General features: G+C 50.1%; 1 protein-coding gene across 1 annotated transcript in view; it reads left to right on the forward strand.

Annotated features, from left to right (window-relative positions):
- The window catches only part of gnl1 (guanine nucleotide binding protein-like 1), a 35,286-nt gene extending 11,650 nt beyond the window's left edge, over positions 1-23,636 (forward strand). Inside the window, 10 exon segments of the mRNA XM_052043746.1 lie at positions 3,604-3,755; positions 4,792-4,863; positions 10,259-10,336; positions 10,339-10,468; positions 12,245-12,340; positions 14,309-14,494; positions 17,603-17,781; positions 19,912-20,086; positions 20,432-20,572; positions 23,169-23,636. Of these exon segments, the coding sequence (XP_051899706.1) occupies positions 3,604-3,755; positions 4,792-4,863; positions 10,259-10,336; positions 10,339-10,468; positions 12,245-12,340; positions 14,309-14,494; positions 17,603-17,781; positions 19,912-20,086; positions 20,432-20,572; positions 23,169-23,446 (1,487 nt within the window). The 3' untranslated portion in view covers positions 23,447-23,636.
- The last annotated feature ends 1,067 nt before the right edge of the window (positions 23,637-24,703 follow it).

Genomic DNA, 24,703 nt, shown 5'->3' on the forward strand with positions numbered 1-24,703 from the left:
CCACTTTCAGGGAGCTGTGGGCTTGCACCTCTGTACATCAACTTTCCAGCTGTTCTGTGTCCCACTGAATCTCTAAACAGCCCTCAGTAACTATCTACGATTGCACCAATTTTTGTAATGTTTGCAGACTTACTAATCATACCTTCTACATTCTCATCCATGTGTATATACTGCACGTAAAGGTCCTGGCACCAATCCCTGCGGTACATCACTTACTGATTTTAGTCAGAAAATGCCCATCCATCACTGCTCTTTGCCTCCTAGCACTCGGCCAGTTTTGGATCAAGTTTGCCAATACACCTTGGATCCATTGTGCCTTAACCTTCTGGACCAGCCTACCACGTGGGACCTTGTCTCACTGGTTAAAACAAAAAGTTACTGAAGTCCATGTGAACAACAGCTACCACTCTGCTTTAATATATGTTGATGTCTTGGACGTGGGTGTACAGGGCACAATTTCCAAGTTTCCAAGTGAGACAAAATTTGGAGGCACAGTAACCTGTGTGGAGGTCAGTAATAGACTTCAAGGAGATATGGACAGGGTAGTAGAATGGATGGATAAGTAGCAGGTGAAGGTTAATGCTGAGATAAGTGACAGAGATGGAAATGTGGTCGATGCAGGGGTATACAAAAGGCAGTTGATAAGGTGCCACACAATAGGGTTGTTGTCCAGCTTGAAGACCATGGAATAAAAGGGGCAGGTGCATCCTGGAGGGAAACTTAGCCGAGTAACAGCAAATAAAGTAGTTGTGAAAGGTTGTTTTGGAGAAGAGGGAAATGTGTACTGGGATTCCCCAAATATTGATACCAGAACCACCGCTTTTCTGAGAATCCAGCTGACCATGATGCCTTTCTGCTGAGAAATTTGAATAGTGTTATGTTTTGGTAGGAAGAATGAGTTCGGGTAATATACAGTGGCCAGTTAACCTACCAACTAGCACATCTTTGGGATGTGGGAGCAAACCCATGGAGTCAAAGGGAGAACATGCATTCTGCACACAGTGGCGGATGTCAGGGTTGAACCTGAGTCACTGGAGCTATGAGGTAGCAGCAGCTCTACTTGATGTGCTGCTACAGACGTCAGGGTACATGTGGTTCACCAGGATGCTGCCTGGATTAGAGAGTATTAGCTCTAAGGAGAGGTCGGACAAACTTGGGTTTGTCGGAGGCTGAGGGGAGACCTGATAAATGTTTATTTAAAAAAAAATGAGAGGCATGGATAGGGTAGACAGTCAGAATCATTTTCCTAGGGTGGAACTGTCAACTATTAGAGATCATAGGTTTAAGGTGGGGTGGGGGGCGTTTAAAGGAGATGTGCGAAGCAAGTTTTATTTTTACACAGAGCGGTGGGTCCCTGGAATGTGCTGCCAGGGGTGGTGGTGGAAGCAGGTACGATAGTGAGGTTTTTAGAAAGGAACGTGAACGCGCAGGGAATGGGATTAATTTATGAATTTGTGAATATGAATCACATGCAGGCGGATGAGATTAATTTAATTTGGCATCATGGTTGGCACAGATACGGCCGACTGAAGGGCCTGTTCCTGTGCTGTACTGTTCTGTGTTATAGAGTCATACAGCAGGGAAACAGGCCCTTCGGCCCAACTGGTCCATGCCGACCAAGATGCCCGTCTAAGCTAGTCCCATTTGCCCACTTTTGGCCCATATCCCTCTAAACCTTTTTTATCCATGTACTTATCCCTGAACTTCTGCAACTGTGCAGAAGCTCACTGCGTACAACCTAATCACCAAGACTCCCACTGACCATTTACCTTGCTTCTCTGAGCCAGTTTTTAATCCAGTCTGCCACTTTCCCTCGGATCTCATGGACTTCTGCTTCACTGGTCAGTCTGTAATTTGGGATAGCGTCAATCAGTTTGCTAAAATTCCCATAAATTGTATCAAATGTGTTGCCCTCATCGACCATTCCTTTAAAGGTTGTGTGTTCTGGGTTTTATGTGCAGCACTTGTTGACTGTGTCAGTACAGATTGAGAAAATAGTTTTAAAAAAAAGGATATGGGATCCTGGGTGTTTCAAATAGCAGCACAAGAGCAAGAAGTCACAATGAACCTTTATAAAACTGGTTTGGCCACAAGCAGAGTATTGTCTCAAGTTCTGGGTGCCACACTTCAAATTTTATATTAGGAGCAGGAGAGATTTGCCAAAACAATTCCAGGCGTGTGTTATATGGGTAGACCAGAGAAGCTGCAATTGTCCTCCTTGGAATGGAGGAGGTTGTAAGGGCACTTGATATATTACAATGAGTATAGATAGCATTTGGTGAGAGAGAAACTTGTTTCCTATAGCAGAGGGGTCAAGAACTAGGGGCGTAGACTGAGGGTGACTGACAAAAGAACAAGTAAAGCTAGGAGGCTTTTTTTTAAGCACTGAGTGTTTTGCTTCTGGAATGCACTGTTAGAGTGAGTGGAGGATGCAGGTTCGATTCTAGTGTGCAGAGGAGATGTGTATCTGAAAGGAAAGAACTTGCAGGGGAGGGGGACTGGCTAGACATCTCCTATGTGGGGCAGGTATGGATTTGACGGGCCAAATGGCGTCCTTCCTTGTTGTAACAACTCTGTGATTAACAGCTTCCATCTTTTATGCCCTTTCGTAGTCTTAAAGAGCTACATGGGGCCAGTCTCAGCCTCTCTTGGAGGGAAAAGAGCCTAGCATAGAGACGTAGTCATACAGCACGGAAACAGGCCCTTTGGCCCAACTGGTCCATGCCTAATCTGAGAGAGAACATCCTTGCCATAGAGGGTGCACCACTTAGGTTCACCAGGCAGATTCCTGGGATGGTGGCCCTGTCATATGCAGAGAGATTAGGTAGTCAAGGCTGTATTCACTAGAAGAAGTAAATGATTTATAAAATTCACAATTTTGTGCTAGTGTTTAAGACTTTGGATTGAAAACTACAATCTAAATTGTAAACTGACAACAAGTTATTGTAGGAGTGCAGGAGATATTCAATAAGAGAGAAAATATCTTTGTTAGTCACATGTACATTGAAACACAGTGAAATACGTCTTTTTGCGTAGAGTGTTCTGCGGGCAGCCCGCAATGTTAAAGAGGACTGCAACAAATTGCAAGGATGCGTTAAATAAAATTAAATTGTCATAGAGTCATACAGTACGGAAACAGGCCCTTCGGCCCAACTGGTCCATGCCAACCAAAATGCCCATCCAAGCCAGTCCCATTTACCCACGTTTGGCCCATAACCTTCTAAACCTTTCCTATCCATGTACCTGTCCAACTGCCTGTTAGAAGTTATTGTACCTGCCTCAACCACTTGTTCAGCTTTTCTTCACCATTGCTACCTTGTACTTCTGACATCAGCCTTGCAAATCTGTACACCTTCTCCCGTGACATGGAAATCAGAACTGTCAGCAGGATCGCCAAGGATCAGTGCAAGTAAATTCAGTCTGATCCCTCAGAAATGAAACCCTGGACACCCATTTCAGTTGCAGCTGGGGTCTGCTGGGGGTCTTCACATGGGGAGCCCAGGTCTTGTGGACGGAGTTGGATCCTGGATCACCCTTCTCTTTCTTTTTCCGTCCTGCCTTCAGTTGATTTGATTGATTTTTACTTCTCCCTCTTGTGCCCAGTGTTGGATTTTCCAAAGCGATCCCCCTGGAATTACACAATGACGAAGGAGCAGCTGCTGGTTCAGGAGGAAAAGGCCTTCCGCGACTACCTGGAGAAGATCTACAGCACGTTCGATCCCACCAAGCTCAGTTACTTTGAGCACAACTTGGAGGTGAGGCGACTGGCCGGTGGACCCAACAAGTCACCAAAGCACAGGATGAAGCGCTAGTCTGGGAGAGAACCTCTCATAGCCTTGTGAAGTCCCAAACGACTCAAGGCCAACAACACCATTGTTGGCATCTACGTGGTTGTAAAGTGGAAAAGCAATCTATGCACACTGCCACTGAACAGGATAATGAGTCAATCTTGTTGGTCAATGGCGTAGATTTCAGCCACAAAAAATTCTTCCAGATAGTGGAACGGGACCTTTCAGTTTCCTCTGAGAGGGCAGATAGGGTTTCAGTTCAAAGACAACAGAGAGCGGGGTAGAGAGAGGGTGGTCGGGGAGTTGGTGGCCGGGAATCAATCATTTGAAATTGTCCGAGGAGGGTGAGGGTGGAGGAATAGGGAAGAGGATTATATCGTGGAATTCTGGAGTCCTTGCTAACTGGAAGAGGTGGGTAAGGTGCACGGGATTGGTTGGCTGGCAGGTCGGACATGCCTATTGGCTGGCACAGGGTGGGGGGGGGAATGCCAATTGGCTAGCGCTTGTCGGGCCTTCTGATTGGCTGTAGCCCAGCATGATTGGGTGTGCCAATTGGCTGTAGACCGGCGGGGGTGGGCTTCATGTTGTTGTCCCGATGAAGGGTCTTGATCCGAAATGTCCACTGTTTATTTCCCTCCGTAGATGCTGCCTAACCCGCTGAGTTCCTCCAGCATTTTGTGTGTTGCTTGCTGTTGTTTGTTGTGATTGCCTGAAAAGGGAGCAAGTTGGATGGCATCAGATGGAATGGGTTTGGGGGTGGGTTGGGGGAGGTGATTGGGTGGATGGGCAGATTGGGTGATGCCTGCTGAGTGTGTGTTACTGGTAGAACTGGCTGGGCAGTGGGAAGGTCGAGTGGTGGCCATCCAGGTCCGTTTTCCATCGTCTGTACTTCATTGTGGTCGGAACGGGTCTGGAAGTGTTTTGACGGAAGTGAAGTCTGCCGGTGACCATCGCTCACTCCCTGTGACTCCATTAACTGTCTGTTTCTTCTTCCCCGGTGTAGACTTGGAGACAACTGTGGAGAGTTTTGGAGATGTCCGACATTGTTCTACTGATCACGGACATCAGGCACCCGGTATGTATTGCAAACAGACTATGAGGGCAGGGGCTTGGGGCTGAAAATGGGTTCAATTCTTGGTAATGGGCCCTTCCTGGATTATGAATGCTCCGTGCATATAGAACGTAGAATTGTGCAGCACAGTACAGGCCCTTTGGCCCACAATGTTGTGCCGACCTGTATAAACCTACTCCATGATCAATCTAACCCTTCCCTACTACACAGTGCATAACCCTCCATTTTTCTTACTTCCATGTGCCTACCTAAGAGTCTTGTAAATGTCCCTGTTGTATCAGCCTCTACCACCACCCCCAGCAGTGCGTTCCAGGCACCCACCACTCTCTGTGTAAAAATAAAAACATCGCTCTGACATCTCCCCTAAACTTTCCTCCTCTCACCTTAAATGGATGTCCTCTGGTATTGGCCATTGCCGCCCTGGGAAAAAGGCTCTATCTATGCCTCGCATAATCTTGTACACCTCTATCAAGTCACCTCTCATCCACCTACGCTCCAAAGAGAAAAGAAACTTTTCCTCATGAGACACGTTCTCCGATCCAGGCAGCATCCTGGTAAATCTCCTCTGCACCCTCTCCAAAGCTTCCACATCCTTCCTATAATGAGGTGACCAGAACTGAACACAATGCTCTAAAGTGTGGTCTAACCGGAGTTTTATAGAGCTGCAATATTACCTCACAGCTCTTGAACTCAGTCCCCTGACTGATGAAGGCCTGCACACCGTATGCCTTCTTAACCACCCTACCGACTTGCACGGCAACCTTGAGGGATCTATGGACTTGGACCCCAAGATCCCTCTGTTCCTCCACACTATTAAGAATCCTGCCATTAACCTTGTACTCTGCCTTCAAGTTCATTCTTCCAAAGTGCATCACCTCACACTTTTCTGGATTGAACTCCATCTGCCACTTCTCCACCCAGCTCTGCATCCTGGCTATATCCCGTTGTAACCTCCAACAACCTTCTACACTATCCACAACACACCAACCTTCATGTCATCTGCAAACTTACTAACCCACCCTTCCACTTCCTCATCCAACTCCTAAAAAATAACAAAGAGAATGAACAAGCGTTTGGGAGATGGATGGGATGGATTGAACCCTACCGGACACTGAAAGACCTGGACAGAGTGGACGTGGAGAGGATGTTTCCAGTAGCGGGAGAGTCTAGGATCTGAAGGCAAAGCCTCAGAATAAAGGGACATCCCTTTAGATTTGAGATGAGGAGGAACTTCTTCAGTGGTGAATCTGTTGCCACAGAGGTCTGTGCAGACCAAGTCATTAGGGTCTTGATTAGTGAGGGGGTTAAGGCTTACGGGGAGAAGCCGGGAGAATGGGGTTGGAAAAAAATCAGCCACGATCGAATGGCAGAGCAGACTCGATGGGCTGAATGGCCTAACTCTGCTCCTATATCTTCTGGTCTTATGGATGAGGATGGATTTGCTGGTCACTGCAAGGCTGTAGGCATCTTCTGCTGTGTGGGAACGGGGCATTTCCGGGTGCCTTCTCTCCCCACCCCTGTCGGGGGCTGGGTAGAGCTGAGCAGAGCCGGGAGTGCTGAGCAGACTCGCTTGTTCACTCAGTGAGGCCAGCCGGCTGCCCCTCTCCCCCGCGCCTACTCGCTCGCCCGTCACAGCTGCTTCTGCAACCCTCTCCCCTGCACGCTGTTCCTGTTCGTTTTCCGACTTGCAAACAGTTCGGGTTACGAACCCTGTCACAACCTGGGCACTGTCTGCATACGTTGATGCAACTTGCCATCTGCTGAACTGCTCCTGGCTTTACTGACAGCAAGTTCATAGCTGTGATGGATCCCAGACAGCACTACTATCATCTGTAAGCATTAGAAATAGAAGCTAGAATAGGCCATTCAGTCCTTTGTTCCTACTCTACCATTCATGATGACAGCTGACCTCTCCCCCTCAACTTTGCTTTCCTCCACTAACCCCACATCCCTCAATATCCAAAACTCTATTGGTTTCTCTCTAGATAATGCTCAGTGACAGCCCTCTTGGGTAGAGAATTACGAAGATTCACTACCCGATGGCTGAGGCCATTTCGTATCTTGGCCCTGAGTGGCTGAACCTTTATCTGCGACTGTGATCCCAGGTTCTAGACACCCCAGCCAAGGGAACCATCAACTCCTCATCAACCCCGTCTGGCCCCTCGAGAAATTCAAACTCCTGAAGAATTCCCCCTATCTGCTTAATCTTTCCTCGTACAGGTTGAAGCTCTCTGGTCTGCTGTCCTTTGGTCCACAGTTTTGAATCTGTAGTACTGATATATAATAGTTAATCCTAACTGAGATCTAAAATTAACTAAGGTCAGTACTAATCTGTAGTTAGTTAACCTCCCAGGGCATCTTTTGCGATCTTAGTTGACAGTGTTTCCCACTTACGGAAACTTCAGATTGCGGACAACTCTTGGAACCCTAACGTGTCCAGGGGAGTGTCTCTAGTTAACAGCTCTCCCACTCAGAGGAAGATGGTCAGATCCCAAGGGTTCAGGACAAGAGAGATTCAACCTGTATAACCAACCTGCCCACTTCCTGCATCACAACTGTATCCTTCCTTGGCCAGGGAGATCAGACCTTTACACAGAATTGCACACGCAAGTCTAACCAAGCCTCTATAATTGGAGCGAAGCCTCTCCACTCCTGTACTCAAACCCCCTTTCAGCAAAGGCCAATGTAACGATTGCTTTTGGAATTTGCTTGCAGTACCTTTCAATGATTAGTGTACAAGGACACTCTGAACAATCATGCCTTTCACTATTTGAACAATACTCCACCTTTCTATTTTTACTACCAAGGGTGGATGACGTCTAATCGTTCCACATTATATTCCATCTGCTGTGTCCTCTCTCGGCCTGTCTATGATCTGCACCTCTCCACAGCCCACACTGCCACCTACAGTAGCTCTGTAACTGTATCATCAGCAAACTAAATCTCTCCCTTTCCTCCTTTCCATTGGGTGCCAACCTGTCTGGGACACTGGGACTCTTTACTGTTGGATCATTGCATGCCCCAAATATAGTGTGGGAAATCTTAAAATAATACAAGTTGAAACTCTCTAGCCCAGCACCCTTAGGTACCAGACCACAGAAATTGCCCCCGATTGCCTTCCTCTGAGCAGGCGAACTATTAAGTATCAACACTCCCCGGTTCCGAGAACTGTCTGTAACCCAAAATTTCCCTAGGTCAGAAACACTGAGATCACAGAAGTTGCACTGGTAGGTTAATTAGCTATAGGTTAGTACAGATCTTAGTTTAGACTTTAGACCTGAGCTAGTAATTCAAAACATGCTGGACCATTGGAGTTGCCAGACTATAGAACCCTAGATGAGAGAGCTTGACACAACAGAACTGTTTCTTGTGATAGTTCTTAGTGTTGGGAACCATGGTATCATTTATGGCGTTACAGTCACCTCTTGTATTTGGAATCGGAGATGGACAGAACAGGAACAGTCCCTTCATCCCACTGAGTCCACACTGACCATCGTACACCGGTTTACACCAATCCAACATTAATTGGATTTTCGTTCTCCCCACAGTCTCATTAACCACCACCAGGTTCCCCTCCCACTGCCCCCCCCCCCCCCCCATATACGCTGGAGGTAATTTACAGTGGCCAATTAACCTCCCAGCTCACTCTGCAGAAGACAATGGGAAGGGAGCTGGACCATCAACCGAGCCCCGTGTGAAGTATGAGTTTCCTCTGCGTGCACCACTGGGAGCTGATGGCTGGGATGATTGGCCGTGTCCCGGCAGTGATGATCCCCCCCCCCCCCCCCCCCCCCCCCCCCCCAGGGGGGCCAGCACAGGTCCTCCTCCAAAGATCCTATCAGCAAGGAAGGAGGGCACCCTTTACCACCAACAACCCATTCAGACGGTGACCCGAGGTTGCAGGAAGGGCTCTGCCGTTAATAGCAAAAGGGGGAAGTGATGAGCCCATAGTGACGATGAGGATGAGGAATTGGAAGATTCCTTGTGGGGGAGACCACCCTCGTATGCCCCCCAGGGAGCCCAGGCTTTACCACTGCAGGAATTGGCACCAGTACCCTGTGGTACAGAGCAATTAAAGACACAGAGAGAGTAACCCTTTGTTCACCAGAGCTCCCTTCCCATTATCTTCTGCAGAGCGAGCTGGGAGGTTAATTGGCCGCTGTAAGTTACCTCCAGCGTGTATGGGGGGGGCAGTGGGAGGGGAACCTGGTGGTGGTTAATGAGACTGTGGGGAGAACAAAAATCCAATTAATGTAGGATTGGTGTAAATGGGTGTATGATGGTCAGTGTGGACTCAGTGGGCTGAAGGGACAGTTCCTGTTCTGTCCGTCTCCGATTCCAAATACAAGAGGTGAGTGTAACTGTTGCTGAAACCTTCGTCTGTGCCTTCAGTATCTCCACTCCGGGCTACTTCTGTGCTCCCCTGGCCCGCCCCTCACCTTGTGCCCTTGGAGATCTTCCGTCTCCCTGAGGTTGACCAATTTCCCCACCCTCACTGCACTGTGCTCCCTCCCCTCCGCAGCTCCTAATCTGGCATGTCTCGAGTCTTAAAATCCTCATTCCCCAAGCTTAATAAAACAGCTGAAGCATCAGATCAGTCCTTCTCCCTGGACGCTGCCCGACCTCGTGGGTATTTCCATTGTTTTATCTCGTTATTTATTTCACATTTCCAGAGCACGTTGCTGTAATACAGAACTATAGTTGTGTAGGTAAGGATGTATATAAGCTTACACATGGAGCTGCATAGAACAATACATAACAAGCACTTCCGTCTTCACTGTCTGTGCTGAACACAATGCAAATTAACCTAAATCTCTTCTGCCTGAATGTGATCCATATCCCTCCATCCCCTGCACATTCCTGTATCTAACAGATTCTTAAACACCACTATCGTATCTGCTTCCACCACCTCCCCTGGCAGCCCGTTCCGGGCACCCACCACTCTCTGTGTAGGAAAAGAAACTTGCCCCGCACATCTCCTTTAAACTTTCCCCCCTCTCACCTTAAATGCATATCCTCAAGTATTCGACATTTCTACCCTGGGAAAAAGACTCTGTCTACCCTATCTCTGCCTCTCATAATTTTATAAACTTCTATCAGGTCTCCCCTCAGCCTCTGACACTCCAGAGAAAACATCCCAAGTTTGTCCAACCTCTCCTTATAGGTAATACCCTCTAATCCAAGCAGCATCCTGGTGAACCTCTTCTGCACCCTCTCCAAAGCCTCCACATCCTTCCTGTAATGGAGCGACCAAAACTGCACACAAAACTCACCAAAGTTTTAGACAGCTGCAACAAGGTAGAAAGTAGAAAATAACTTTCCTCTATTTATATGTACGTATAGTTTTCTGCACCCATGGTTAACAGATCCTTTCTTGACCCGTTCCTCCTGTTCCCAGGTGATTCACTTTTCCCCAGCACTGTACGACTACGTGACCCAGGAGATGAAGAGGAGCCTTACTCCTGGTTCTGAACAATGATCGACCTTGCTCCGCCCTCTCTGGTGGCAGCCTGGAAGTATTATTTCCAGCAGAAATTCCCTCAGCTCCACGTCCTCTGCTTCACGTCGTACCCTCGGGAGAAACAGGGCGAGACAGATCCCAGCACAGGTAAGCAGCGGGGATATTGTTATTAGAGGGAGCATTGCGAAGATGCACCAGACTGATTCCCGGGATGGTGGCCCTGTTGTATGCGGAGAGATTGGGTCGTCTAGAGAAGAAGTACGTGTAAAACTTACAATTTGTACTAGTGTTCAAGACCTTGGTTTGAAAAATACAATCTGAATTGACAACGTTATTGCAGAAGTGCAGGAAATATCTAATCTTGCAGCAAATTGCAAGGATGCATTAAATTGTCATAGTCATACAGCATGGAAGCAGGCCCTTCGGCCCAGCTCGTCCGTGCTGACCAAGATGCCTGACTGAGCTAGTCCCATTTGCCTGCGTTTGGCCCGTATCCCTCCTACATCTTCCCCGGCTATGTACCTGCCCAAATGCCTTGTAAATGTCATAATTATACCCGCCTCTATCACTTCTTCTGGCAGCTCGTAATTCCAGAGTAATTCACAGAGAGCGCTGCTGGGTAAACGATGGTCAAGGTATTGAGCTGGGGTGTGGTTGGACCTCCCCGTGTGGTTCCCATTGGGAACCTCGCTGGCTCGTACAGCATGGAAACAGGCCCTTCAGCCCGTCACATCTGTGCTGACCGTCAAGCACCACTATTCTAATCCCATTTTTTTTCCCCTCTGGCTTCCCCATCAGCTCCCCTCTCCCCCACTGGTTTTGCCGCCCGCTGACACCAGGCGGCAGCCAATTAACCCACTGAACCGCACGTCTTTGGGACGTGGGAGGAAGCCGGACCCCCCTCCAGGGGAGAAACCCGCATGGTTACTGGGAGAAGGTGCAAACTCCACACACAGACAGTGCCGGAGGTCGGGATCGAACCTGGGTCTCTGGAGCTGTGAGGCTGTGGCTCGACCCGCTGCGCCACTGCACCTGCCCTCATCTTGTCTGCATCTGAACGATTCCATCCTTTGCTCTAATGGAGCCAGCTACCAAGTGAGAAGGGTAGGTAAAAGGGTTAATCACAGGGACCGAGTGAATTATAGGGGGAGTAAATGCCCAAAGTCAAGGTAGAGTTTATTGTCAGATGCACAAGTCCATGTGTGCACAGGTGCAATGAAAAACTTACTTGCAGCAGCATCACAGACACAGAGCATCAGATAAACAGCATTCACAAACAAAACATTAAATGTAAATTAAACAGAATTTTTACAAGAAAGAGCACAATTAGAACAAAAAAGAGTCCATTCTGGTGCAAAGTGATCAGAGTGGTCATAGTGTTGCTGTACTGAGGCAGTGATTAGGGTTGTGCCGGTTGGTTCAAGAACCGAATGGTTGAAGGGAAGTAGCTGTTCCTGAACCTGGTGGTGTGGGACTCCTCTGTACCTCCTGCCCGATGGGAGCTGCAAGAAGATGGCGCGGCCCGGATGGTGGGGATCTTTGATGATGGGTGTTGCCTTCTTGAGGCAGCACCTCCTGTAGGTACTACCGATGATGGGGAGGGATGTGTCCCCGATGTATTGGGCAGAGTCCACTACCCTCTGCAGCTTCTTGTCTTCCTGCGCATTCGAATTGCCGTCCTAGACCATGGTGCATCCAAGTCAGGATACTTTCAACAGTGCATCTGTAGAAGTTTGTTAGTGTTTTGGCGACCAGGCTGAACCTCCTAAGGAAGTAAAGACGCTGGCGTGCTTTCCTTGTGATTGCCCGCCCTTAGGATACTCATTTATCATGATTCCTGGGAGGTGTTACAGTGTGGCTCTTGTTACCGAAGCCCGGATCTGCGGGACTGTGTCCCACTCACGTCTCTGTGTTCGGGTTCAGTGTTTCAGAAGCGGAGGCGGCGGCGACGAGTCCGAACGATGGCAGTGGGTCCCAGACAGCTCCTTAAAGCCTGCGAGACCATCACACAGGGCAAAGGTGAGGCTGGGAAATGAGGTTGCTATGGGCAACGTGCTCGGGGGTGGGGAGGGGCTGGGGGCAAACAATGATAACACAGTCGGGTTTGCACTGGCACCAAGTTTGGGTACAGTGAAGGTAAAACAGTCAGGGCTACAGGCAGCAAGCTTGGATACATTGAGCGTAAAACAGTCGGGGCTACACGCAGTGAGCTCGGGTACAATGAAGGTAAAACAGTTAGGACTACTGGCAGCCAGCTTGGCTACATTGAAGGTAAAACAGTCGGGGCTACAGGCAGCAAGCTCTGGTACGGTGATGGTAGAACAGTCGGGACTACAGGCAGTGAGCTCAGGTACAATGAAGGTAAAACAGATTGGACTGCAGGCAGCCAGCTTGGGTGCAGTGAAGATAAAACAGTCATGACTACAGGCAGCAAGCTTGGCTACGGTGATGGCACAACAGTTGGGGCTACAGGCAGCCAGCTTGGGTACAGTGAAGGTGAAACAGTTGGGACTACAGGCAGTGGGTTTGGGTACAGTGAAAGTAAAACAGTCAGGCCTTACAGGCAGCCAGCTCAGGTACACTGCAGGTAAAACAGTCGTGACTCCAGGCAGCAGTTTTGGGTATGGTGATGGTAAAAATGGTTGAGAAAGGCACAGTTAACAACCTCAGGAGCAGGTGTAGGGAAGACGGCAGTTACGGGCAAAATGTTTGCCCAAGTATAGGAAGCACATTCAATGGAGGCTGAGGTAACAAGTTCAGGCACAACTGAAGGTTAAACAGGCAGCTACAGGCAACCGGCGTAGACAGAAATAGGGGTAATATATTTAGTACAGCCACAGCCAGTACACTCAATCACAACAGGGTGTAACAGTCAGGACAGGTAAAGCAACATGCTGAGACCCAATGAAAGTAAAACAGTGGAGGAGTGTACAGGCAGGAGCTCAGGTACAAATGAAGGCACATGAGTCAGGGAAGTACAGGCATCCTTGGACACAGTAAGGTAGAACAGTTGGGCAGCTACATGCAGCAAACTAGTAAGACAGTTGCAGTACCTACAGGCAGCAAGCTGCAATCGACATGAAGATAAAATAGTTGTGGAAGCCTCAGACACAAGCGAAGGGACAGGCATAGGCAACAAGCTCAGGCACAAGAGGTGACACAGTTGGGGCAGGTACAGGCAACAAGGGAAGGTGACGCAGTCAGCGCAGGTACAGGCAACAAGCTCAGGCACAAGGGAAGGTGAAACAGCCAGGGTAGGTACAGGCAACAAGCTCAGGCACAAGTGAAGGTGACACAGTTGGGGCAGGTACAGGCTACAAGCTTGGCAACAAGTGAAAGTGACACAGTCGGCGCAGGTACAGGCAACAAGCTCAGGCAGAGGTGAAGGTGAAACAGTTGAGGAGGTACAGGCAAAACGTTCACAGATGAGTGATGATACATAGTTGGGATATAGACAGGCAAGTAGCTAGGTACAGGCAGCAGGTTCAGGAGAAGGGTAAGGTGAGAGAGGCACAGGCAATGTGACAGGAACCCTGGGAATTGATACAAGTCTTCGCTAGAACTGTCCGAATATTCGTACACAGGACCCTTGTGCCAATACGAACCAGTCTTCCCCCCGGTTCACATCCCCTTGATTTCGGCACGATCCCAACACAGGGACTCTCTGTGGTCTGTTATCAGTCGATGACCTCTCGTCTGACCCCCACCCTTCCGGGTGAAACACCGTCTCCCCGGTCCAGGAAAGCCCCACAGAAACATTGACCGTCCCCGTCGCCGTTCCTGCTCCTCTGATCCCTCGTGCCCGGAGGGCTCCGTCGCTGGGATCCTGAATGCGGACCCTCTCCGCATGTTCTGTCCGGGGGCGCTCGGCAGCCCTGAGGAAGTGACAATCCCCCACCCCGTCCCACCGAGGCCGCCTGTCCCCGAACCTCCCGAGGGCCGTTGGCACCCTCCAACCGTGTGACTGGTGTCCTTTCTCCTGCACAGTGGACCTGACCAGCTGGAGGGAGAAGATGGAGAGGGATGCTACCAGCACTCACCGCGAGGATCTGACCGACGAGGAGGACGAGGAGGAGGCCGTGCTGGTGGAGCACCAGACCGACGCTGCCATGGAAATGTGCGCTGCCGCGGACGAGCTCTACAAGGACGGGATCCTCACCGTGGGCTGCGTGGGTGAGTCCATCGGATTCAGTGCTCCGGGCAGGGAGAGCCGGAGGGTGGACCGTCCGCCACCACCCCCTCACCCAGGTCTCCGGGAGAAAGTCCACAGCCCCACTGTCGCGGAAAAGTATTACTTGGACCCGGAGGGCATCTGCATCAGACAGCCTTTATTGTAACATGATATCACGGAGAGCTCAGACTCCTAAAAGCAGAGTTCCGAGACACTGCTCAACAAAGGATTGCACTCATATTTATGGTCAAAATATACGTGACACGAAGAACTTAATCACACAAATAGAGAAGTTTCACAGCATGTTCTAGGCAATAACCCAAAGCACCTACCAGCTTCTTTTTTTCAATATTTTTATTAATTCCAAATAGAAAATACAAAGTACATGAAACAAAAGGATAGACAAAATGTTACAAAATACATTGTAGTGAATCACACTTGAAATCACAATACTTCACATTAATAAACAGAAATGATAACTAATTAATATTAATAAATTGAAATAATTTTATTATAAAAAAAATCTAACCCCACTACCAAAACCGAAGCTGTTTGGTAAGAAAAAGACAAAAAAAACACCCTAAAGACATAATATCTGTACTTTAAGCACCAAATCTGTGGTTTTGAAAGTAGTTCAAAAAAGGTCCCCATAATATTTGAAAGTTCAGAATAGATCCAGAAATAGAACAACAGATCTCCTCTGAATTTAGATGTGACATAACATCCTGTAGCCATTGAACATGAGTGGCAGGAGTAACTTCCTTCCATTTAAGCGACACAGCCCTCCTGGCTGTAAGAGAAGTAAAGGCCAATATGTGTAGGTCAGATGTCTCCAGAATTAGTTCTTTTTCTTCCACAATCCCAAATAATGCATTTAAAGGATTTGGCTTAAAATTTATTTTAAAAAGCACGGGAAAGGTTTGCAATACCTCTACCCAGTATTTTTCCAGACTCGGACATGACCAAAACATATGCATTAAAGAAGCTTCTCCATTATTGCATTTGTCACAATAAGGAGATATATCCAAATAGAAACGCGATAACTTGTCTTTGGACAGGTGAGCTCTATGGACCACTTTAAATTGAGGGAGGGACTGACGCGCACATAATGAAGTATTAACCAGTTTAAAAATTTGATTCCAAGTTTCCTCAGAAATTGAAATCTGTAGATCATGCTCCCAAGCATTTTTAATTTTGTCTAAAGGAACCTTATTCATTCCTGGTGACCTACCATAAATCTTAGATATTGAAGCATCATAAAAAGGCTTCAAATTAAAAATTACATCTGGTAAGTTCTTATCAGGACTTATAGGGAAATCAGCTTCAAAGTTACTCTGCCTGCAGCGTTAGGGCAGGTTATGGAACAATGATTCCAAAGAAAAACAAGTTCCCACATCGTCCTTCTAGTCTAAGTGAGCATGGGAGTTAGTTACTTATAGCTAGGTACAGTTGGTTGGCAGTTTACCAAGAACAGACAGTACAGCTGTCATGACTGAAATGGCTTGACCCTTTTGGTCCCTAATTGGTGGTAATGCTTTAAAATTTCTCCCACACCCATGTATCTGGGGCAGGACTGGTCTAAGTCCCGTGGAGTGTTGACTGCATGCGCCACCTCCCCCGCTTCTGCTCGTGGGGGGAATCTCATTGAAACTCACCGAACACTGAAAACCTGAATAAAGTGAGCATGGGGAGGATGTTTCCAGTAGTGGGAGAGTCTCGGATCTGAGGGCACAGCCTCGGAATAAAGGGACGTCCCTTTAGAACGGGGATGAGGAGGAATTTCTTCAGCCAGAGGGTGGTGAATCTGTGGGCTGTGGAGGCCAAGTCATTGGGTGTATTTAAGGCAGAGATTGATGGGTTCTTGGTTAGTAAGGGTGTCAAAGGTTATGGGGAGAAGGCAGGAGAATGGGGTTGAGAGGGAAAAATAAATCAGCCACGGTCGAACGGCAGAGCAGAGTGGATGGGCCGAATGACCTAATTCTGCTCCCATGTCTTATGGTCTTGCACTGCTCTCGTTTTCCAACCTCATCCCTTGACGACCTCTCTCCCCTTCTCTCGTTCTCCTTTGCCCATCCCACCGTTCTCCCTCAGGTCTCCCCCAACCCCCCCCCCCCCCCACCCGTTCTCCCTCAGGAGGGACCCCCCTCTCGCTCTCCCTTGGGGAGGAGGGGATCCCCCCACCTCTCGTTTTCCTTCGGGGGTTCTCTCTTGGAGGGGGCCCCGCTTCCCTTGTTCTCCCTCGGGGTTCCTTCCCATGGTCCCTGCTCACCTCTCTCTCTCCTTCTCTCCCAGTGTCTGATCTGAGGTGGGAGCAGAAACTGCCCCAGGCTGTGGAGTTGGGTGTGCTGGTCCCTCAGTCCGTTCCATCGAGTGAAGACCGAGGAGTTGAGGCTGCTTCGGCCCACGACGTCTGTGCTGTCCAAATGCTTCTTAAACTTTACTGTCGTATCTGCCTCCCATCACCTCCCCCGGCAGCACACCCCAGGTGCCCGCAACTGTCTGTGTGTGTCTGCACAGATGACTGGTCGCCACCCAGTTGTGTTGGCTCTGCAGAGGTTTCAATGTGGGGTTGAGGAAGTAAAGGGTTAAGAAACTGTGACTGTATATGTAACTGATGAAAAAATACCTCGCAAGCAAACCCCTGACTCAGGACTAGGTGGTAATTACTATGTCCGGAACTTGGTTGCAAGCCAGTTATACTAGACAATAAGGGTTTTGGTCGCCTTAAACAGCGAGTGGGAAGCTTGTCCTAAACAATGAGGGTGATACCTGTCTTTGAATCTCTTGATTGTAAATCAATTATAATGAACAATAAGTGTGATGTCTGTCTTTGAATCTCAGGAGCCTGATTGAAACTTGTGGAGCCGCATTCATTAAGTATGTGTGACAAGGACTCTATAAGTTGATGTCTGCCCCTCTGTACAGGGGGAGACCTCCAATAAAGACTCTACATGAGAGTCAGGAGAATTCTCCCTGGCAGTATACTGCTAATAAACGCGTTTTAACAGAATTAATCCGTGGCACTGTGTGATTTTGCAGCAGGCAGGAGTGGGAACTTAAACTTGGGATAACAATTTGGGGTCTAACCTTCTTTTCCTGGTCTCCCGCAGGGTTCCCGAATGTGGGCAAGTCATCTCTCATCAACGGGCTGGTGGGGAAGAAGGTGGTGAGTGTGTCCCGGACGCCGGGGCACACAAAGTACTTCCAGACTTACTTTCTGACGCCCACAGTCAAACTCTGCGACTGCCCCGGCCTCATCTTCCCGTCACTCGTGGACCGTCAACAGCAGGTCAGTTACTGGGGGCAGGGGGGCGAGTGTGGGGGTGGGATCCGTGGTGAATTGGATTCAAAATCGGTTTGGTCATGGAAGAGCAAAGGACATTGGTGGAGGGATGTTGTTCTGACTGGAGGGATGTTGTTCTGACTGGAGGTCTGTGACCAGTGGTGTTCCGCAAGGATCTGTGCTGGGACCTGGAGGATCCAGGTTGGGAATGTGGGCAGAGAAATGGCAGATCGAGTCCAATACAGGCAAGTGTGAGGTGACTCATTTTGGGAGGTCAAATGTAAAAGGAAAGTCCACTGTAAATGGCAGGACCCTTAGGAGCATCAATGTACAGAGGAATCTTGGCGTGCAAGTCAATAGCTCCCTGACGATGAGAGTGGTAAAGATGGTGTACGACATGCTCACCAGTCCCGTTTGCCTGCATTTGGCCCATATCCCTAAACCTTTCCTATCCGTGCACCTGTCCAAATATCTTTAAATTGTCGTTACTGTACCCGTCTCTACCACTTCCTCTGGCAGCTCGTTCCACATACCCACCACCCTGTGTGTGCAAACCCTGCCCCTCAGGTCCCCTTTACACCTTTCCCCTCTCACCTTTTAGCCCTCTAGTTTTATACTCCCCTCTCCTGGGGAAAAGACGGTGACCATCCACCTCATCTACGCCCCTCACAATTTTACAAACCTCTGAGGTTACCCCTCAGCCTCCTTCACTCCAGGGAAAACAGTTCCAGCCTGTCCAGTCTCTCCTTGTGACTCAAGCCCTCCAGTCCCGGCAACATCCTGGTGAATCTTGTCTGTGCCCTCTCTAAGCATAATCACATCCCTCCTGCAGCGTGGTGACCAGAACTCAGTTTAATTCCATTCAGCTTTCCTGAGCGATGAGCTGATTCCTCTGGCTGGTGACTCCAGCATCTTGCCAGTGACGGCTGAAAAGCTGACTAGTTTGCAGTTAAGATCTTCCAGGATCTTTTGGATCCACCCAAGAGGAATGTCCACGAGGCAGTGGGAGTGAGACACCCACTCAGCTCTACACTGGCTGGTTCAGCCTGGGTTTTAAGTTTATTGTCTTGGATATACGTACCCAGGGTATAAATGCCATGAAAATTAGGTCTGTGCGGCAGCAGCACTGTACGTTATAAACGTGGGATCGTGTTTAAGAGCTGTGAGGTAATGATGCAGCTCTACAAAACTCTGGTGAGAGTACACTTAGAGTACTGTGTCCAGTTCTGGTCGCCTCATTATAGGAAGGATGTGGAGGTGTTGGAAAGGGTGCAGAGGAGATTTACCAGGATGCTGCGTGTATTAGAGAGTATGGATTATGAGGAGAGACTAACGGAGCTAGGGCTTTACTCATTGGAGAGAAGGAGGATGAGAGGAGACATGATAGAGGTGTACAAAATATTAAGAGGAATAGATAAAAGAGTGGACAGCCAGCGCCTCTTTCCCAGGGCACCAATGCTCAATACGAGGGCATCGCTTTAAAGTAATGGGTGGGAAGTTCAAGAGAGATATCAGAGGAAGGTTTTTTACCCAGAGAGTGGTTGGGGCGTGGATTGCGCTGCCTGGGGTGGTGGTGGAGGCAGGTACATTGGTCAAATTCAAGAGATTGCTAGATAAGCATACGGAGGAATTTAAAATAGAGGGATATGTGGGAGGAAGGGGTTAGGTGAGGTTTAAAGGTCGGCACAACATTGTGGGCCGAAGGGCCTGTATTGTGCTGTACTGTTCTATACGTTAAATTAACATAAATTATAACTTGCACAACAAAATAGACAGAACATTAGTGCAAATTGAGGGAGAGAAAATCTAGTCCGAAGCAGTGTTGGGGTTTTTCAGGTGGGTTCAAGAACCTGACGGCAGTGGGGAAGAAGCTGTTGTTGAACCTTGAGGTGTGGGGTCTTCAGGCTCCTGTACCTCCTGCCTGATGGTAGCGTCGAGAAGAGGGCAAGGCCCAGACGGTGGGGGTCCCTGATGGTGGATTTCGCCTTCCTGGGACATCGCCTCTTGTAGACGTCCTCAACGGTGGGGAGAGCTGTACCCGTGATGGGACAGGCCGAGTCCACCACCCTCTGTAGCCAATGTCCCCGGAGCAGGAGGTGAACCCACTGCCTCACCATGCCGCGTCTCCCCCTGCAGATCCTGGCGGGAATCTACCCGATCGCCCAGATCCAGGAGCCCTACACCTCGGTCGGCTACCTGGCAGCCAGGATCCCCGTGCAGAAGCTGCTGAAGCTCAGGCATCCCAGTCTGGGGGCGGAGGGTCCTGAGGAGCAGGCCCAGGCCAAGTTCACGGCCTGGGACATCTGTGAAGGTTGGTGGGGGGGGGGCGGTGACAAGGCTGGTGAGGGGGTGGGGAGTGAGGAGACGAGGGAGTGAGAGAGGAGGTGACTGGGGGGTGGAGGAGGGGTGGGTAAGGAGGAGGGGGTAGGTGAGGAGACTGGAGGGGGGTGGAGAAGGGGGGGCGTGGGGGGAGGCTGCGATTGAAATTATCCAGGAGGAGTTTCCTGTTGTGCTCTGGCCTCGTGTTAACTCCGGGCTCCGGGCTGGGATGGGGAATGCCCCGAACGGGGTGTGGAGGGGTCGGTGCCCGGTCCGAGGGCGGGGTCAGTGTCCGGGGTTGGCGGTCGGGCCCACTAACGTTCTTGTCCCCTTCCAGCCTGGGCGGAGAAGAGGGCGTACAAGACGGCCAAGGCGGCTCGGAACGACGTGTACCGGGCAGCCAACAGCATCCTGCGGCTGACGGTGGACGGACGCCTGTGTCTCTGCATGCGCCCCCCGGGGTACACGGCGCAGAAAGGTGAGGCTGGGGGAGGGACGGGCAGCCACGGGACACACCAGGGTGTTGTACCAGAGACCTGCTCCCACTTCTTCCTGGCTGTAACACTTGGCAGCTGACATCCCGCTAGCCGCCCACAGGAGGCCGTTTGGCCCGTTAATCCATGCTGGCTCTTTCTGGAGCAATCCCATCGGCCCCAAGCTCCCCCCTGCAGATTACAACCCTCCCTAATCACCTCTCTACTTCCCTTCTGCCCTGGTTCCCTAGAATCACCAGTTCTAGACCCAGGCACCTTCTCCCTGGGACCGGGTGGGTTTCACCCTCGGGTTCTCTGGCTTCCTCCCACGTCCCAAAGACGTGCGGGTCAGTGGGTTAATTGGCCCCCGTTGAGTGTCCCTAGTGTGTAGCTGGGTGGTGGAATCTGGGGGGAGTTGTTGGGAATATAAAATGGATATTAAGAACAATGAAAGCATAGGATTAGTGTGTGGGTGTTTGATGGTTAGCACAGGTACCTGTGGGCCAAAGGGCCCATCTCTGTGCTGTACCTCCAGCACCTCAGTGGTGCAGTTGGTAGAGCCGCTGCCTCACAGCTCCAGAGACCCGGGTTCGATCCTGACCTCCGGTGCTGTCTGTGTGGAGTTTGCGCGATCTCCCTGTGACCCTGTGGGTTTCTCCCTCCCCCACCCGGATGCCCCGGTTTGCTCCCACGTCCCAAAGGACGTGCGGGCCAGTGAGTTAACCTCATTCATTCGTCTGAGTCGGAAAGGGAGCCATCCATAACGCAGCCTGTGGGGAAAACTGGCCTCGGGGAGCCCGTCTCGGCCTTGTGGGAACCAAGGTATTGGAACCGGGATTTCAATGCTGAAAGTTGAAGGTTTAACAGCAGATAAAGAGGAACTTGGGAAAAGAGGGCAGACCCCAAGGCCATAGGCACAATTTTAATTGGATTGTTGCGATCTGGGACCATGGAATTCAGAGGCAACTTCCATAAAGGAACGAAGGGGTTATTTATAGCGGTGTGGGGGGAAGGGTTGCATTGAAAGGTATAGTACAAAGACATTGGGCTGAATGGCCCCTTTCCAGTACTAGGGAGCAGCAAGGAGGGTCCAAGAGACCGCACTTGGAATATTGTGTGCACTGTTCTGGTTGCTGCAGAGTCAAACAGGCCCTTCAGCCCAACTGGTCCATGCTGACCAAGATGCCCTATCCAAGCTTGCCAGCGGTTAGCCCCTATCGCTCTAAACCTTCCCAATCCGTGTACCTGTCCAAGTGTCCTTTAAACGTTGCTACTGCCACACCGTAGGAGGGATGTGATTCGTCGAAAGAGGGCGCAGAAATGATTCACTGGGATGTTGCCGGGACTGGAGGGCTTGAGTTACAAGGAGAGACGAGACAGGCTGGAACTGTTTTCCCTGGAGCGAAGGAGGCCGAGGGGTGACCTCAGACGTTTGTAAAATCGTGAGGGGCATAAATAAGGTGGATGGTCACCGTCTTTTCCCCAGGAGAGGGGAGTATAAAACTAGAGGGCTAAAAGGTGAGAGGGGAAAGGTGTAAAGGGGTCCTGAGGGGCAGGGTTTGCACACACAGGGTGGTGGGTATGTGGAACGAGCTGCCAGAGGAAGTGGTAGAGACAGGTACAGTAACGACAATTTAAAGATATTTGGGCAGGTGCACGGATAGGAAAGGTTTAGGGATATGGACCAAATGCAGGCAAATGGGACTGGTGTAGATAGGCCCACGGTCAGCACGGACAGGTTGGGCAGAATGGCCTGTTTCTGTGCTGTATAACTCTGACACTATAGAGGTAATTTACAGCGGCCAATCAACCTATTAAGCCGCACGCCTTTGGGACGTGGAAGCTTTAGAGAGGGTGCAGAGGAGATTTACCGGGATGCTGCCTGGATTAGAGAGCGTGTCTTATGAGGAAAGATTGAGCGAGCTCAGGCTTTTCTCTTTGGAGCGACGCAGGATGAGAGGCGACTTGATCGAGGTGTGTAAGATTATGAGAGGCATAGACAGAGCAGACAGCCAGCACCTTTCCCAAGGGCAGCAAAGGCCAATACCAGAGATCACCAGTTTTAAGGTGAGAGGAGGAAAGTTTAGGGGAGATGTCAGAGGTAGGTTTTTATTTTTACACACAGAGCGGTGGGTGCCTGGAACGCACTGCTGGGAGTGGTGGTGGAGGCAGATACAACAGGGACATTTAAACACTCTTAGGTAGGCACATGGATGTAAGTAAAATGGAGGGTTTTGGGCTGTGTAGGAGGGAAGAGTTAGATTAATCATGGAGGAGGTTTATATAGGTCGGCACAACATCGTGGGCCGAAGGGTCTGTACTGTGCTGTACTGTTGTATGCTGACTAGAACACTTGGGGGAAACTAGCTGGTACATGGATAGGAAAGGTTTAGAGGGAAAATGGGCCAAACACGGGCAAATGGGCCTAGCTTAGGTAGGGGACCTTGGTCGGCATGGACCAGTTGGGCCTGTTTCCGTGCAGTATAACTCCAGTGGAGGGGACGCAAGGGAGCGGAGACTTGGATCCGGACAACTGTGGGGTGGGGAGAAGGTGAGGAGGATTTACCTTGAGCTCTGACCCTCCCTTCCCGTCCCCCTCAGTGGAGTGGCTCCAGCACAGCGAGACCCAGGAGATAGCCGCCCTCCAGGAGGCCCACCGGCAGCAGAGCAAGCAGAGTTCGGAGGACGAGGACGAGATCTCCAGCTCCGACCAGGAGGACGACGAGAAGGACCACGACGCAGACGAGGAGGAGGAGGGAGAGGAGGAAGGAGAAGCCTGGCGCGGGAGGCATCACCACCCAGTGCCGGCCAGCAAAGGGCACAGGGGAGCACTACTCAGCAAGAACAAGTTTGCTGTTCTGGGAGAGGATGAGTGTTGATATCCCGGCGTTCCGAGTGTGTCCGGCCAGCATTGTGGGACCAGGGACCCTTTAAGGACAAACAGAACCCGATGCGTATGCATCTTCCAACAGGAGCGTTGCTTCTGTTGCCTATTTACTTCATTCCGGAGTGCATTGAGGAACCCCATTCCTGGTGTTGCTGTGTTCCAATAAAGCTTTATTTACCTTACCTGCTGCTGTGAGTGGCTTTTTACCTGCTCTGAATAGATATCGTCGGCACAGGTACTGAGCACTGTGGGGAGGGAGGGGTGACTGGGTTACAGTGTGAGGAAGCTAGATTAACATTGGTACAGTCAGAGACAGGGTGAAGGTTACAGTGTGAGGGAGCTGGATTAACGTCGGTACAGTCAGGGACAGGGTGACAGTGCGAGGGAGCTGGGTTAACGTCAGTGCAGTCGGGACAGGTCACTGGGTTTCAGTGTGAGGGAGCTGGATTAGCACCAGTACAGTCGGGGACAGGGTGATGGTTACAGTGTGAGGGAGCTGGATTAACGTCAGTACAGTCGGGGACAGGGTGACAGTGTGAGGGAGCTGGATTAACGTCAGTACAGTCGGGGACAGGGTGACAGTTACAGTGTGAGGGAGCTGGGTTAACGTCAGTGCAGTTGGTAACAGGTCACTGGGTTACAGTGTGAGGGAGCTGGATTAGCACCAGTACAGTCAGGGACAGGGTGACGGTTACAGTGTGAGGGAGCTGGGTTAACGTCAGTACAGTTGGGGACAGGGTGACGGTTACAGTGTGAGGGAGCTGGGTTAACGTCAGTACAGTCGGGGACAGGGTGATGGTTACAGTGTGAGGGAGCTGGGTTAGCATCAGTACAGTCAGTAACAGGTACAGGGTCACCGGGATAGGGAGCTGGATTTACAGTACAGTAGAATATAGAACAGTACAGCACAGGAACAGGTCCTTCAGCCCATGATGTCTGTACCAACTGTGATGCTGAATTAAACTAAGCATCTTCCTGCACACGATGCACATCCCTCCATTCCCTGCACGTTCATGTTCCTTTCTAAATGCTTCTTAAAAGCCAATATCGTATCTGCTTGCATCACCACCCCTGGCAGCTGTTCCAGGCACCCACCACTGTGTTTAAACAAAACTTCCCCCCCTCTCACCTTAAAGCCGCCTAGTATTTGACATTTCTGCCCCGGGGAAAGACTCTGATTGTCTATCCTGTCTCTGCCTCTCAAACTTCTATCGGGTCTCCGACACTCCAGAGAAAACAAGTTTGTCCA

This window comes from Pristis pectinata, chromosome 34 (genome assembly GCF_009764475.1).
Source record: "Pristis pectinata isolate sPriPec2 chromosome 34, sPriPec2.1.pri, whole genome shotgun sequence".
In the NCBI taxonomy this organism is placed as follows: domain Eukaryota; kingdom Metazoa; phylum Chordata; class Chondrichthyes; order Rhinopristiformes; family Pristidae; genus Pristis; species Pristis pectinata.